Raw genomic sequence first — 13,311 nt, 5'->3', positions numbered from 1 at the left:
AAAGCAAGAATTATACTTTTTTTTTTTCTCAATTTTGTTTGTTTTTCCTAGAAAGTTTAGTGGAGGTCTCTAGATTCCAAACTAAAATGCTTTTGTCTACTTCTTGCATGATTATACGTTAAATTAATTTTAAGAAACTTTAAAATAACCATTGTGGTATCTCTATTCAATTTATTATGGCATTTCTCCAAATCTCTTTTACAGGACTTTTATAGGATTTTAAGCATTTTTGCTGTGCATAACTGTACAAGGAATGAAGTCGTAGGGTGGAGATGGAGTTTGGGTTATGCTACGTGAAGCGTTCATTTGAATGTTTTTTGTTTTTTGTTTTTTGTTTTTTTTTCCTTTGGAAATAAAACAGGTATTAATGGGGGCTAGATAGCCAAGATTCCTCTACTAAGGGAGATCTTTTCTTTGGCAAAGGCATGTTGGATTGCTGAGGAATTCTATACTAACAAAACCGTCTTTATTAATATCAGTTTTGTTGGTTTTAAAGTTTTGTTGCTTAGTAAACTCACAGAAACAAGGCCTGGTAGGTATTACTTACTGTAATTTAATAGAATTGTCTATAAGAGAAATAACTCTCTCATACTGAAAAGAACATTCACCATTCTTTGAACAGAGGCAAGAGATTGACTACTTAATGGCCATAACTGAGTTAGTGACCTCACAGAATTAGGTCACTAATCTGATGCCTTTAATGACTCAGAAATATCCAGCTGTCATAAATTTGTACAAGTAACTAAAGTTATTGCTTCTGTGACTAAATGTATGTATTTGAACATTTCACTTAAAGTAAAAACAGTGTAAGGAAAGGAAATACATGATGAACAATTACTAAATTGTCCTATGGTTTCCAGAAGTGTAGTCATGCAGCTGTATATTTAGTTCACGGGATGCTAGAAACATGACTAGATCCTACCAGTTAGTTGGAAAACTGCTTTCGTGGAAGTGATGGCTAAAGCAAGACAACAGTACAGACTGCAAGCAAGGAGTTCTTGTTGTTGTCTCCTCTTTACGGTTTCCGACGTAGAGCGCTCTGCCTTCCTGAACTATGAATTAAGTCAACATAGTTTTTGACATAACAAAACTCTGGACTTATTTGTGACTCATCCCTGTATTAAAGATGATGAATGTTTTTTCCTCTGCCTCCACTCCATAGGATGCAGCTGAGAGAGTTCTATTTAACATCTGCTGAAATCACTGAAAGGTCTTTCATTGATTTCAGTAGAAGCTGGATTAAGCAGGGTTTGTCTTTGAACTTTGTTCCTAAGAGAAAGAGCTTCTACCCTTTGCCTTAGCATTAAATGGCATACCACCTATTAATTTTCCACAATCAAGGCAAAGAGAGTATTAGCATCAAAAGAAATAGAAAAATAATATATGCTTCTTCTTTAAACCACCTTCCTTTTAAACCTAATCTGCTATAAAGCAAGACTGGAAGTAAACACTAGAATAGCAGACAAGTCTTTGCATGATTCGAGCCTAATCTTCAAGCTTTATCTATATTCTAAAACATTATTTATGATTTATTGTTCAGAAATTAAAACAAATCTGAATTGTTTACACATTCCACTGATGTTCCATAGATCAGTATTTATTTTTTTATGAAGGATATGTTCTTAGCATTGTTAATATATATGTTAATTATTTCCTGTGATATTTAATATACTTAATCTGCATACAGTGCTCTTCAATTCCATTAACAAAGTAGGGATAGAATGTGTTTGTACCTGCACGCAGCTTTTTAAATCTCTAGTCTCCTTCTTTTTCCTTTAACTTTTCTAATACAGTTTATTAATATTACTTTTCAGAAAAAACAAAGAACAAAGGATCTGTCTCAGCTGTTTCATTCATACAATCCATATGATCATAAGGTAAGAAAAAATATGCTACCTACATTTCTTGTTAAGAATAATTCCAAACATTCATGATAGCTATATTTGATATTATTTTTATTCAAAAGTTAGAGGAAATTATAAAATTGAAAGCGTTAAGGCATTCATGTTATTTAAATTCTTCTATCATACAATTTTTTTTTGTTTGTTTCTTGAAGCCAAGCTTGAAAAGTTGCATTTTCTGTTTTTTTTGAAATCAATGACTTGCATTAACCTCCTAGAAGCATAATTTATAGATTGTCACTAAATTGCGTAAAGTGATCGTATGTGGTATCTGATGCCCCTCTTTTTTCTCTCTGTTCAGAAACTGTGTTACCCTTGAGTATGTTGGTTAGCCTGTTGTGTCAATTAGGCCCTGAGAGACATGAAACTAATGAATTTGGAAGCTGTCACTGGAAGGTGCTGCTTTGCTAACAGCCTGTTGGTTGTTTTTGGGAAGAGGAAAAAATGTACATTGCCATTATTACTTGATCCTGATTTGTAAAAGCAGGGAAACATTATTACTATACCCCATACCCTAGGGGAGAGAAAACAAGATCAATTCCCAAAGAACCTTGCAATTGTAAAATCAAGAGTTAAACCAGTTACAAGAAGATTTTGGAGTACCAGGAGACAGAGACAATAAAATTGGGTCAAAAGGCAGCGATTACAGCATTCTGTGCTATAACTATTTGTCATGCTTTTTTTTTTTTTTTTGCAGACGTTATGCAAAAGAATGCATTAAGCAGATTTTGAAGAGAGAGTTAAGAAAGCTTGTAAATATTTTCAGGGAGTTTCTCGAATCTTGGATCAATCTGTGGGCTTGTTTTTTTTAAGCAAGTACACTAGATCCTTCAACAATTTATAAGCAGTCTGAGATCACTCTTTCTGCTTCTGTTTTGCAAAATGTGTATGATTTTGCAAGTATGCGTACATAGATACACATTTGTAAAAAGAGCTGAGTTTTATAATTGGGGAAAGAAGGTGGCAGAAGTGCATATGTATGTGCACCTATCTATATGTATGAACACATGAAAAGTGTGCGTGTGTGTAACTGTGTACATCTGTGAGAAAGAAATACATTCTGTAAATATTAATGGATTAAATATATCAGGCAAGTTGTTTCTACAGTTACCACCTACTTAAACATTTACATTAAAAAATTGTCAAACAGTAGGTTTTCTATAATTTTAATAATTATATATCATTTCAAGTTAAATCCATCAGTTTGAACTATTTTTTTATAGATAGGCTTTCATTGCCTGCAAGACCTGGTAAAGCAGATGTTAAGGGCCTGTGAAAATTGACAAACATGAAGAATAAAGGAAATGAGTGTAACAAGATTTTGAATTAGATCACTGTTCTTCTGAGTTGAAGCTTTTTTAAGTTAAATGTAATAGTAAGTTAATTAATTTCTGATAAGTAGAAGCAACTGATGAACCAGAAGCTTTGATATTCTTCTCCATGTCTAAATTCTTCTGTGCCAAACACTTTTTATTCATAGTACAAGGAAATTCCATTATTCTTTTATTAGCACTTTTAGTGGACCTTGGCCATTCGTAACTCCTGCTGCCTTCCTGCTCATATCCTTTGTGGCATTATATCAAAGTATCCTCAATTGATTTTGGCTTCAGTTGTGAAGACTTGTGCACTCTTTACAAATTAGTCATCAGGTGATGTGAAATTGAATATAAATGCTTAGATATATTCCCTTTTGATCTTTGTTTTAGGACCTATAATAAGATATTAAAAGTAGCACAATTGTTTGATGAGTGGTTTTTGATGCTTTGCTCTTCTGCTGTTTCCAAGCACATTCCACATATATATCTGAGAGCAAAAGGAAAAAAAGGGCAAATGAAAGTATGCAAAAAAAGGATGATCTTTCCTAATTTTCCATTTGACGGTGAAGGTTTTCTTTCTGCTACCTACTTCCTATTTGTGGTGGTCAGAATGAATCATTGCAGGCTTCTTGCTTTATGCTGTTTATTTCTATCTTAGCTCCCAATTTCACAATTGTTACAGTCCAGAAAAGGGCTCTTAATTTTTATATTAAATCTAACAGTGATCAACATTAATTGAAAATACAGTTATTTCAAGTGGAGGTCTATGCTAGTTGTACTGTAGTTCTGTTTTGTCTGATTAAATGTCAGAAAGGTTCTGGCTTGGGGGGATTGTTTTTTATTTCGTAGATTATTTTCAGTAAATATAAAAAGAGATTTTATGCTTTGTTCAAGTGTTGGTGATACAGGATCATGGTGCAAATAACTTAAATTACTGGCTTCCAGGATTCTTGGTTAGTTAAAAGGTTTTTCTCTGAGAACCTTTCAGAAGTGGAGAAGACATAACTATAAAGGACAAGTTAGAGCTTGGTAGTAGTTAAAACAGATAAACTACAGTGGCTGGAACAGGACTGTCTACCTAGCATTGATAGTGTTTCACCTTTTTGTGATGGAGTACCACATAGAAAAGAGAAAAACTGATCAGAAAAAGTTCATTCTTCCAGATTTGTGCTTCACTTACTAAAATAGAAAATGATGTTCTGAGGGAGTGACTGCACTAGCCTTACTAACCTTATTGCAGTTTACGCTCAGTGAGGAGACTGATAGATAGCTGTTCCTTGAAGTTCTCCCGCAGTTTATTGCCTATCTGGTGCAAATTACTGCATCATAAAAGACATTTTAAATGTCTGTGGTTGTGCATTCCCAAGTGAAAAGCCAGGTATTTTATTGAGAGGGAAAGCAAGATTTCTTTTTCCTTCCACTTCCAGGTGTGGCGTCTTGTATTTAGTTGAGGCCTTAATTAAGCAGCAGAGGGGAGATAGCCTTTAAGTTCTTCCATGACAAAGGCATGCAAAAGAGGGATAAAATCTGCCTCTGCTAATAGCAGATGAAGGGTAGTTAAGCTCCTGCATTATTTATTACCAAAATATATGTAGTTTACCATGTAGCTGTCCTTGTCATTGATCAGATGAAACCATATAACAGCAAAACTCAAAAACTGCCTTTCCATTGAACACGTATCCAGGGGGATTTGATCCTGTTTTGTTCCACCTGGTGTCACCATGGTGTTACAGAGCCTCCAGCTACAGAACCTGGGGGTCTTTCAAATACTGTGTCACCAACAGGGCTCATTGTAGCATCGGTCTTGAATGCCTGGGAAATGTATTGACTTCAGACGTAGGAAAAACTCACTTTTCCCAGATTTTTGCTATTGTTAAAATAAATAAATATATTCCAAAATGCATACTTTCTAAGCTTGTAATTATTTTGAAAATGCTGGTATGCATCTTGATTATTAAAAGCTATTCCAAGTGGCTGTTTGCTTGCCGTTTGTTCAATCTTATTTCAGTATGTGTAAGAACACACAGAATTCTCTTTGTAGATGAAGCTGTTCCTTATTCTGAAATACTTGCTTTTTCCTGTGTTTATGTAGAGTAGGAATATCTGTAGCCTGACTTTCTTAAGAGTCAAGTTCTGACTGCTGTCTAATGTTTCCTAGTTAGTAGTAGAACAGCTCTTCTGATTATATGTTTCTTTTCCTAGCACCATCAGAAAAATAAGGTGAAATGAGATCCTCACGAAGCTCTACCAACCATGATTTTAGTGTATTAAAATTAAAAAGGATATACTTGAGGAATGCTTTTATTTATTACTGTTGTTGTTGTTGTTTACCTTTAGCTATTATCTGTCCAATTTTCTAATAGCTCATTCAATGAAAACTTGTTTGCACACAAGCCATTTCTGCTGAACCTTTTTTGTATGTATACTGAGAGCTTTCACGCTGCACGCCTCAAGAATTTTATTCTGTCTGCAATGGATGTTTAAATTCCATAGTGTCCTTCTCCCAAATGATGTTTGCCCTTTAAAACTTGACCAGTTGTAATAGCAGGTTCCTTGGTCAAAAACAACGGATTTGGGGAGCATCAGGATCCCATATGTGGAAAATGTTCAGATCCACCAGCACAGAGGCCTAGTTCTTTTTTTTTTTCTATCTGTTGGATGAGTAAGGATTCTGTCTATCCCTGGAGCAGTCGTTTAGAATGATAATCTTTATTTCTGCAGTGCAAAAACCTGTTTTTACTTATAGAAGAGAATATAGCAGAAGTGCTATTTATTTTGGTGCTCTGCCTCTTCAGAGGATAGCCAGGAAGAGAGACTTAGGGCATGTCCATACATTGAATTGTGCTGTTACAGAGAGAAATCCTCTGTGCTAAAAACTCAGCTCTGGATTTGATTCTTCCTTTTGCAACCTGAATCTGTTGCTCGAGAATAGGGCATGAGCTATGAAAAAAATAAGGTCACATATTATATGTCCTTTCAGTGGTTTATTTTAGCATATGGTGTATCCAACCAAGAAACAGTCAATGTTCATGGTGTTTGAAAAGAGTTTTTTGAGAGATTTTTCCATAGCTGAAATTGCTCAGGATTTAAAAAAAAATCAGGAAATGTGCTCTAATTGATGCAATACTAATCAAATAATTGTAAAAGCTTTAAGCCTCATGCTTTAAAGTGTTCCATATTAATGTGTTATAGAAATGTTAAAAAAACTCAGCTTAAACTTCACAGACAATACCTGTGTGATTGGCAAGTTATAAGGACTTATTGTATTGTGGCACACAATTAATTGGCACAAAGCTTCTTTTTTTTTTTTCCTACCTCTTAGCCTGTTAAGTCAGTTGGGGTGGGCAAAAAGTTGAATCCTGTATTCCTTTGTCTTTGACAAAGGTAGAGATGTATGTAACTGGCTCAAGGAAAATAGCAAGATTATGCATGGCTATCCTTAAAGTTAAGGTGCTAATGTCTGCTGTTGCTTACAGACTTACCATAAGAATTGTTTTCAAGCAATTGTTTCAATAGTGCACAGACTCTAGCTCCAGTTTCTAACAGAAAATAAGTAATCTAATGTCAGCAGCCTTAAATCTGTGGTTGCAGGGCATTTTTTCTTCTGCAGGATTCTGTGACTCCTCTGAAGAACTTGAGGCATTTGTAAGTCAGAAAAGTTCAAAAATGATGCAAGAGTGTGTAAGGAAGCATTAGGATGAAACTGTATTTTCATAATGAAACAGAAGCCAGTACCAAACAGCCAGGGTCTCACTTGGCACTGCATATGAAGGCTAGTATGGTCTTAGTGGTATCCATTGACAGTAACAAAACATATTAATGATACGATGCCCAAAGAAATCGTATAGATTTTCCGTCTAGAAATCGTCATAGGCACCCACGTGAAACGTGAAATGTGCAACAGCAAGAGGAAAGTCCCAGACGGAGGGTGAGGGAATTAAGGCAGTTGGCTTCTGGTAGCAAAACCTGTGAAGTTCTTCACTCCTTCTGGCCACTGATCCATGGCTGGTGGCCTCTGGGGACAGTGAGTTGTGGCGGGGTGATGGGGTGATGGCAGTGGGAACCAGTGAAACTGGCTGCACCATGGGGTGCAGAAACAGAGGGAGGTGGGAAGTTAAGAGCTTCAGCTGGACCAGTTTCCCTACCAGTGAATTGCTTCCTTTTGTTTTTATCCTGTGTTCAGGGAAGCTGGACCCCATGTGCATTCTTCACAACGAAGTAAAATTGAACAAAAGAATTTCTGATGTCTAGTGAAATAAACAAATCTAAAATTCCTGATTGTTGGCTAACTTTCTAATGGCAGGCATCACTGTCTGCTCAAGCTGCTTTGTCAACTAGATCCTGTAAACTGAAGATGTCTGCAGTGTGGTATGACTTGATTACATGAGAGAACATGTAAATTGAAATGTTGGACAGCTTATAGAGTTGGAAGTGTTGCTATGAGAATGGTTTCTTGAAAGAAGCTAGCGAAAGATTAAAACAGTTGCAGTATTAAATGCATCTGGCAGATGAGACTTACATCTTTCAGTAATCTTTGCTCACATCTCTTTAGTAGTTCTTAATTTCCCAGACTTTGCTGTACTCTGCTTCTTTCTTTGTTGCTGGCCATAGATGACATTTCATAGCCAGGGTTATTAGAACAGGTTTTTTCATGTATCAGGCATACAGGCTAGCATGTGTAAGGAAACCATGTTGGGGTGTTTTTCTGAGTCTGGGGACAAGCTATTTCAGAACTGCTAGAAAACACAAGAAATTTTTATGATTTTTCATAAAGACGGTGATGTTTCTCAGATACCACCTGGGTGTTTTGAAAGATGGGGGAGGAGGAGCAGTGGAAGTACCACGAACGTGTAGGTTTTACCTTTGAGCAAGAGAAAAAGAAAGTCATTGTGAGATTTTTCAGGTAATGACTTGGGCATATGATTCTGAAAAACAACAAAAGTCCTTTTAACCCACTTTCCATTTATTCAAGGAACTGCATTGTACTAAATCATAAGGCAACTGTGAGGTTGCAATGCCTGTGACATAAGCCATAGTCTGAATTTCCTAAAGCAGGTGCTTTGAATTGTTCTTCTGTAAGATGAAAAAGATTTCTAGGTTATTGCTGAAAAGAGACTGAGCCTTTTGCTATCTCCTGCTTCAAGATAGATTTCAGTTTTAATTTTAACAGCTCAGATGTCAGATACGACCACGTTTTATGGAAATATTCTTATTGTAACCTACATCCATTCTTCTCTCTTCCTTTCCCTTGTGCTCGGAACTGCTTTTTGGAGTAGGCTGCATAAAGCTGTTTTGTGCTCTTGATATGATGTAAGGCTTCAAAGAAAACTACTGATAGAGAAAAGCAATTTCTATTTGGAAAAGCAGTGCAGTGGCCTTGTGCTAATGGCATACTTGAACATTACTTGATGACAGTGAAGAAAATCTAATGGCCTGAAAAGCTGCTGCTTTTTCTTGACTTAACTCTTAGCTACATTGAAGTTTATGCCGTCTGTAACACAAAGGAAACTAATATATAGACAGCTTAGAAATAGCTGTTCAAATACCAGGAATTGTTTTAGGGTTTGGGGAAAAGAAATAAGAAAGGTAGTGCAATGAAAGGGCTTACTTCTCTGTTGAATAGGCTGCATAGAAAAAGATGTATCTGCTCTGTCTTAGTCCTATAGCACAAACATTGAGACAAAAGACTTGCAATCTCACTTGAAGTGTATTTATATCCAAAAACAAACAAACAAAAACAGTGCTGTAAAACCAGTGGTTGGCTTGTTTGTTTTTGTTTTGAACAAAAACAAAAATATATAAAAATCAGGTAGTGTATGCTTAATGCTGTGGTTAAAACTGTATTCAGTACCAGTAACTTTTGCTGTAATTCAATGTTTAAAGCATCAAACCTATCTGATGCAAACTGAATTGTTTGGGATTGTTACCTCAGTTATCACTCAGAAGGGAATATTTACTTTTTTAGGTTAAACAGGTGCTTCTATGTCTTTCTGAAAGCTAATTAACAGTAGCCTGTAAAAGCACATTTTCATCTGTAAACAAAAGTAATGCTTTATGATGAAGCATAGACTTAGATGTTTAACAAGGTATCAGGTATTATTGAAATGTCTTCATTAGTGACCGTCAGAAAAGTTTAAGAAATACACTGATGAAATCCACACATACTCTCCCATATACCCCCAATGTACAACTGTTCTGGAAAATTAGGAAAAGAGCAAGATATAAAGGTAAAAATGATCACAGAAAGGAAAAAAAAAGTGATGAAAAATGTGGCAAAAGTAAAATAATGCTTGAGAACTTTCTGTGATGATAATGAAAAGCTGATTATTAGATGTGGACTGCAGTTTCATTAGGGCAGCTAAATAGGTGAAAACAAGTTCTGCACACATCACTTTGCACAGCATAGAAATAACAGTTTTTCTCCATATGGCTGTGGTTGCTTCCAAAATACAGTCTTTCTTTTTGGACAATTGGCTAGATCAAAACGACATTGACAAGTATGAGAGAGTGTGAATAGAAGTAGAAGTAATTACGGCAGTTTGTTACCCTGCGAGGAAAAAAAATACAGCTTTCGTTTGTGGCAGTTGCATGAGATACACAACACCTATACATTTTTTCAATTCAATAATCATGAAAACATTGGTAATTTACTTCACAAATTTTCTTTGTGGTAAAACATGCAAATGCTGGTATAGCAGATTGCCTCAAATAAGCATTTTCTTCCTCTAAAAATACTGAAATATAAAATGAGAGACAAGATTTATGGGGACAGTAAATATCCATCCTATCAACTCAGACAAAACAAATGATCTGGGGCATATTAATCCTCTTGTTGCTTTGCAAAGGAAGGCGTTACCTTTCTCTGCATGTCTTGTTTCACCTCTGTTCCTTGTCCATTATAAATGTGATGCACAGAAGTATGACAAAGAAAGGTATTTCAGATTTTCTAAAATTAGTTGCTGGAAAACCTTGAAATCGTAAGAAGTAAACGCTGACCATCTTAAAATTTTGTTTAAGCTCCCTTTAATCTTCCTTTGGCAGCATAACAGAGTATATAACTAATGTTCTACGGCCGGTTCAAGTTTAGATCAAGTTCAAGTGTCTTTCCTTCCCTCACTTCCTAACATCTTATTCGATGTATTTCTTTTTGGCTGTGCTGTGTGTAGCAGACTGTATTTCCCAATTAACTTTAACCTTTTTGTGCTGCTTTAGCCCAGCAGGCAGCACCACACAGCCACTTGCTCACTCTCCTCAGGTGGGATGGGGGAGAGAATTAGAAAGATAAAAGAGTGAGAACTTATGGTTTGAGACAAAGATAATTTACTGGGTAAAGCAAAAGCCACACGTGCGAGCAAAGCAAAGCAAGGAATTCATTCGCTCCTTCCCATCGGCAGGCAAGTGTTCAGCCACTTCCAGGAAAGCAGGGCTCATCACGCGTGACGGTTCTTTGGGAAGACAAATGCCATCACTCTGAACGTCCCCAGCTGTTATAGCTGAGCATGATGCCATGTAGCGTGGAATATCCCCTTGGCCAGTCTGGGTCAGCTGTCCTGGCTGTGTCCCCTCCCTGCCTCTTGGGCACCCCCAGCCTCCTCACTGGCGGGGCAGCCTATAAGAAGCAAAAAAAAAGTCCATGGCTCTATGTAAACACTTCTCTACAACTAAAAACCTCAGTGTATTATCACCACTATTTTCATAAAAATCCAAAGCACAGCATTGTGCAAGCCTCTGTGAAGAAAATTAACTGCATCCTAGCCAAAACCATGACACTGTTCGCACTTTTTCCCCTCCTTCTTTCTTTGTTCTATTGCCACTTCTCTGCTCACTATTTTTCCTCCATGTTGTCCACATTCTTTATTCTCTTTTTTCCTACCTATTTTGGTCTATTATCTTGAGATTTTAATGTTTTATTCTCTCTCCATTTACTTGATTTCATCTGCCCTTCCATTGTTATTTGTTTGTTTTCTTTTCCTAAATATGTTATGGAGCCCCATATGTCCACAGATGTACCTTCTGCACACAATCTTCTTACTGGAGGCCAACATTTGGTTTTGTTCTTAACATTATTGTAGACTTCCTGTGTACTTGACGTGTTATATAAAGTTCTAAATGTTACCCAGGTTGGCATCAATGCTTTTATTACCAGAAGATTTGGGATAATTGGACTTCCTTACATGGAGTGAACGTATACCATTTACTTTTCTTCTTCCTTGTTCCTGTTTGAAAGCTTGTTTTAATCACTGATATAAAGCTGTGAGGCAGGTGTATATTTTCTGGCTTTGTGTATGACAGTAAAAAATATGGAAATGTTGAACTCCTTATCCTTTCTTGTGTGGAGAGAAGAGACACAACACAGTGTTCTTCTGTGTTGCACACATACACACACAGACCAAGAACTTTGAATTGAGATTCATTAAAGTATCATCCAGAAACAATTTGCTGTTACTTCAAGTAAGTCAGGGAAGGATGGGATCACACTTTTCCTAATTCATACAGTCATCACTGCCTATGAGTCCATCCTCTATTGCTGTTGTTTAAATTCTTGGAACCAGAAATACTGTCTGTACTATATTCCGCTTTAAAAAAAAAAAAAAAAAAGAGTAAAGAAAGGTTACTTACCATACAGTGTAAAAGCAAAATTCAGGTAAAGTGACCATGTTAAACTATAGATTGAATTTGGACTTTTTCTACACAGGAAACTTGTACTACTGCTGTCCGTCAGCACAGCCCAGTTAGCACACTTTCAACATGAGCTCAAGTGCTTTCCATTCAAAGACAGATGAAGGAGGAGTTTGCAGAATATGCTAACAAACCATGTGGATTTTGTGTAGTAAATCTAGGTGGCTGACACTTGAATCAAAGCATCCGTATTAGCTGCAGTGAAATTTAGGGTACTTACAAACATGCTTTCAGTAGTCTTGCACTCAAGTCTACCTGTGTCTCAGGGTAGGGCTCATGGTCTAAGGAGAGAGATGGAGTTTTGTGTTCAGGTGTAACTAGAAAAACATCCTACATTTTTTTAACCAGTTGCTAATCTTTTTTGAGAAGTGGAGGATGAGTGTTGAAGGATGTCAGTCCTCTAGTGATTTAGTACGCATACTGTGAGTAAAACCGGTAAGTTTCAGTTATATTACCCAGATGCTAACATATACTCCAGCTGTGTAAATTAGGGCAGAGCTATAAGACCTCTAAACCTAGTTCAAGGGTTGATACTCAGAGTCGGTAGACTTTGAGTTAAATCTCTAGTGTTAATATGCCATGGAGGTTTAGGTCCCAGTTAAGGGCAGAAACATCTAAAACACATGGTTCAATTTTAGCTGTACTGAGCTTTTGTGTATCAGGAGTGATAGGTGTCAGGAGGAATCATAGAATAGCTTGGGTTGGAAGGGACCTTAAAGATTGTCTAACTCCAACCCCCCTGCTATGGGCAGGGATGCCACCCACTAGATCAGGTTGCTCAGAGCCTCATCCAGCCTGGCCTTGAACACCTCCAGGGATGGGGCATCCACAGCTTCTCTGGGCAACCTGTTCCAGTGCCTCACCACCCTCTGAGTGAAGAATTTCCTCTTAATGTCTACTCTAAATCTATCCTCTTTTAGTTTAAGACTATTCCCCTTGTCCTATCATTATCTACGTGAATAGAGTCCTTCTCCATCCTTTTTATAAGACCTCTTTAAGTACTGAATAAGTATTTAGTATTAATAATTAATATTTAAGTATTAAGTAAAGAAGAGAGGTACAAACCTGTGTTTTACTATAAATGCAAATTAACAAAGCATATATTGTTTCTTAAATTTGACATGCTCTTCATATTATTTTTCCTCTGTATTTTGTTATTTTATGAACATAAGATACTCTTCATCCAAAAATTGTATCCATCCAAAGATGGATAAAATAAACTATCCAACTTTCCATTCATTTTTGAAAGAAAGGCTCCAGCTTGAGAGGTGTATATGGCTACCACCTTCTTTATAATTTATTTCTAATTTTGGAGAGGTTCCAACTTCAAAAATTATCTTTCCAAGAAGTTGTAGCTTCTTCCTGTAATTCTGAAGAGATTGCCTCTAAGGTGTCTGAAGTCTAAAAGATGTGGG

The 13,311-nt window shown here is 36.5% G+C and overlaps 1 protein-coding gene across 2 annotated transcripts in view; it reads left to right on the top strand.

Moving 5' to 3' along the window:
- Positions 1 to 13,311, top strand: part of CDKAL1 (CDK5 regulatory subunit associated protein 1 like 1) — a 434,151-nt gene that overhangs the window by 338,152 nt on the left and 82,688 nt on the right. For both annotated transcript variants that reach the window (XM_066992066.1, XM_066992067.1), the window contains one exon: positions 1,815 to 1,877. In XM_066992066.1, coding sequence (XP_066848167.1) covers positions 1,815 to 1,877 — 63 coding nt within the window. The remainder of the gene's footprint in view (positions 1 to 1,814; positions 1,878 to 13,311) is intronic.

Source organism: Anser cygnoides, chromosome 2, assembly GCF_040182565.1.
Source record: "Anser cygnoides isolate HZ-2024a breed goose chromosome 2, Taihu_goose_T2T_genome, whole genome shotgun sequence".
In the NCBI taxonomy this organism is placed as follows: domain Eukaryota; kingdom Metazoa; phylum Chordata; class Aves; order Anseriformes; family Anatidae; genus Anser; species Anser cygnoides.
This window is presented reverse-complemented; position numbering and strand designations above follow the sequence as displayed.